General features: G+C 38.2%; 1 protein-coding gene across 1 annotated transcript; it reads right to left on the bottom strand.

Moving 5' to 3' along the window:
* Positions 1-455: 455 nt before the first annotated feature.
* On the bottom strand, positions 456-2,386 carry LOC149148469 (jasmonate-induced oxygenase 4-like). The gene is made up of 4 exons (XM_089440931.1): positions 1,979-2,386; positions 1,617-1,873; positions 1,198-1,519; positions 456-1,077 (listed from the first exon to the last, which is right to left on the bottom strand). The coding sequence occupies exons 1-4, from the start codon at positions 2,246-2,248 to the stop codon at positions 811-813; spliced, it is 1,116 nt and encodes a 371-aa protein (XP_089297057.1). The 5' UTR covers positions 2,249-2,386; the 3' UTR covers positions 456-810.
* Between the last annotated feature and the right edge of the window lie 213 nt (positions 2,387-2,599).

The following is a 2,599-nucleotide window of genomic DNA, read 5'->3' on the forward strand; positions in this document are numbered from 1 at the left end:
TATATATATATAGTCTTCTAGCCTAGATCCATCTTAACTCTAGATTTACCAAGTGCCAAGAGTGAGAAAATATTTGGTCCCTCTAGGATCTCGAGTTAAAATAGATCTAAGTTATTTAATTTTTCTTATAACATGACATGTGAATTATAAAACAGATGTCAATGATAACAAATATTTAAAGCCATTTATATATAAGATTTTATACTAATTTTTATAGTTTTTAATATTAATTGTAAATTTGATATTGTTATTTTATTTAAATTAATAATTTAATATAAAATAATGGAATTAAATTACAAATCGAAGTCAATGCCCTTATAGACCCTGAAGAAATCATTTTAGATAACATGATTTCTTATAAATAATAGTGATGAGAGATGAGATAAGCACATTCACTTTTTTGTTGTTGATTAGTTGTTATTTATCTCAAAATATCATATATACAAAATCGGAGATTACTGGGTAACTTAGCACTATTGCAGTCTTATAAATAATAGTGATGAGAGATGAGATAAGCACATTCACTTTTTTGTTGTTGATTAGTTGTTATTTATCTCAAAATATCATATATACAAAATCGGAGATTACTGGGTAACTTAGCACTATTGCAGTCTCCCACAAGGGAAATCACAAGTCAATGGCTAGTTACTGCTAGCTACACAACTGTATAAAAAAACTCTTTTGCTGAAAGTAAAACCCATTTGTCAATAAGCTGAAAGATGCATCAATTATCCGAGGAAGTGACTGGAGTGGGATCCTAAGTGCCATATGGAGCTGGGCTTCAGGTGGCATTGAAGAACTATTCAAAAACTAGAGATCGACTTGCTTTACCTGTTCTATAAGTAAAGCATTTACAGGGCATTTTCCTTGTACATCCTGGCTCATATAAACAGTTCCATACTCCTCAGCTTTAATGGTTCGGTACAGCCTGGGATGAGCTTCATCGATCAACTCAGAGGCAACACCAATCATCACGTCACGCTGTGGAATCAAAAACATGACGATGGACATGCGATTCTGAATTGTATTCACCACTGCCCGGTGCTGGGCACTCGTGTATATCCCATTGCTTACCAGCTGCCATTACAAAATCCTCGTCTCATTTTAGAAACCCTCTGGTAAAGTTTAACCCAAGTACCTACTCCAAATCAGACAAACAATTGAAATATCAAAAGAGGCTCAAAGAATCTTACTTACTTGTAACAAATCCCCGATGTTGACAATAAGAGATCCAGGAACAGAGGTCACAGTAAACCATTGCTCGTCTTTCTCAACCTGGAGACCGTCCACCCCGTCATCGAGCAGAACAGTCAGCAGATCTCCATCTGAATGGGGTCTAAGCCCATTCACTAAATCTGGCTGAGGGCAAGGAAGGTAATAATTGATTCTGAGTTGCAGCAAGGGTTCCTTGATGAGAGTGTAGATACAATTTGTCTCCAACCCTAACCCCTCGGAAAGAAGACCCAGCAATTTCTCCATAAGCCTCACTACCTGTTCCCCATATTTTTCATAAGTTTCCCTTCATAGTGCATACAGTAATGTATCAGAATGGATGCAAGCTCACAATCAAAGTTTCAAATATCACACGAGATGTATATGTGTGTAGAGAGTTGTACCTGTATGTGGAGGGTGTTTTAGGCCAGTGCTCAACTGCCTTGGCCGACTCTGGAGAAATAAAATGAACAAGGGCGTCTACCCAATCCAGGACCACGTCATCAGAGATGTCAAAGAACCGGCCATACCCTTCAAGCATTAGAGTGCCAGGCCTCACAGGGCACTGTTTCTGTTTCTCTTCAAGAGGAAGTTCAAAGAACTCCTGTGAAACCCCTTTGACACTCTCCAACAATGACAGAGGTATCCCATGATTTATTATCTTCAAAACAATTGAAACCCCATTAATTCAGATGGCCAAACAATAAAGAAGTCGGCTGGATAATTGACACATAAATAAAAAATAAAAATTATGACCCAATCAAACCTGAAAGAAACCCCATTCCTTGGATGCTTGGGCTATTTGGCTCACAATCTTCAATCGTTGATCGATGTCTTCCAGACCTGCTAGATCGATGACAGGAAGAGACTGCTGGTCTTGCAGAGGACGCGATGGCCTCTGGTCAGAAGGAAGGATGTAACGTGCAGGGACTTCCTTCACTTGCCTTTCATGTAGAGCCTGCACGAGATCAATTGGTCTCTGAAGTCTTTCAAGTTGATTGAGAAGAGCGTCCCTGGCAGCTGATGTAGGATCCATAGTGGTAGCAGGTAGTGGAATTGGAGTTGATCTGAAATCTGGAATTGGAATTGCTTTGAAACCTCGGAGACATAATTAGAGCACCCTCAGCCCAGTGACAAATAAATAATTGCTATTATTGGATAGGATAGGCAATAAACAGCGGAATAAGTCTTTACCAAGGTAGTGACTCTTTTAAAACGTTTTTCCACATGCAAAACTCTGTTTGCCTTTCTGTTTGCGTTGTTTTGAGTTTTGCCGGATAGTCCTCTATTTTTGTTGATCATATTCGTTTGGTATCTTGTCCAACGTGTTTTTAATTTAACTATTATAAATAGATAGTTTGGTGTTATTTAACTATAGAAGTTTGAT

This window comes from Pinus tabuliformis, chromosome 9 (assembly GCF_031772625.1).
Source record: "Pinus tabuliformis cultivar Carrire ecotype Pingquan chromosome 9, CPIR1, whole genome shotgun sequence".
Classification (NCBI taxonomy): domain Eukaryota; kingdom Viridiplantae; phylum Streptophyta; class Pinopsida; order Pinales; family Pinaceae; genus Pinus; species Pinus tabuliformis.

What these genes read in the sequence shown, in the direction of transcription:
- LOC149148469 (XM_089440931.1), bottom strand. Translation starts at nt 2,248, where the DNA reads ATGGATCCTACATCAGCTGCCAGGGACGCTCTTCTCAATCAACTTGAA. An exon ending in AAAACACCCTCCACATACAG is followed by an intron (nt 1,520 to 1,616) that starts GTACAACTCTCT and finishes TGCACTATGAAG; the next exon opens with GGAAACTTATGAAAAATATG. An exon ending in ACATCGGGGATTTGTTACAA is followed by an intron (nt 1,078 to 1,197) that starts GTAAGTAAGATT and finishes TTGTAATGGCAG; the next exon opens with CTGGTAAGCAATGGGATATA.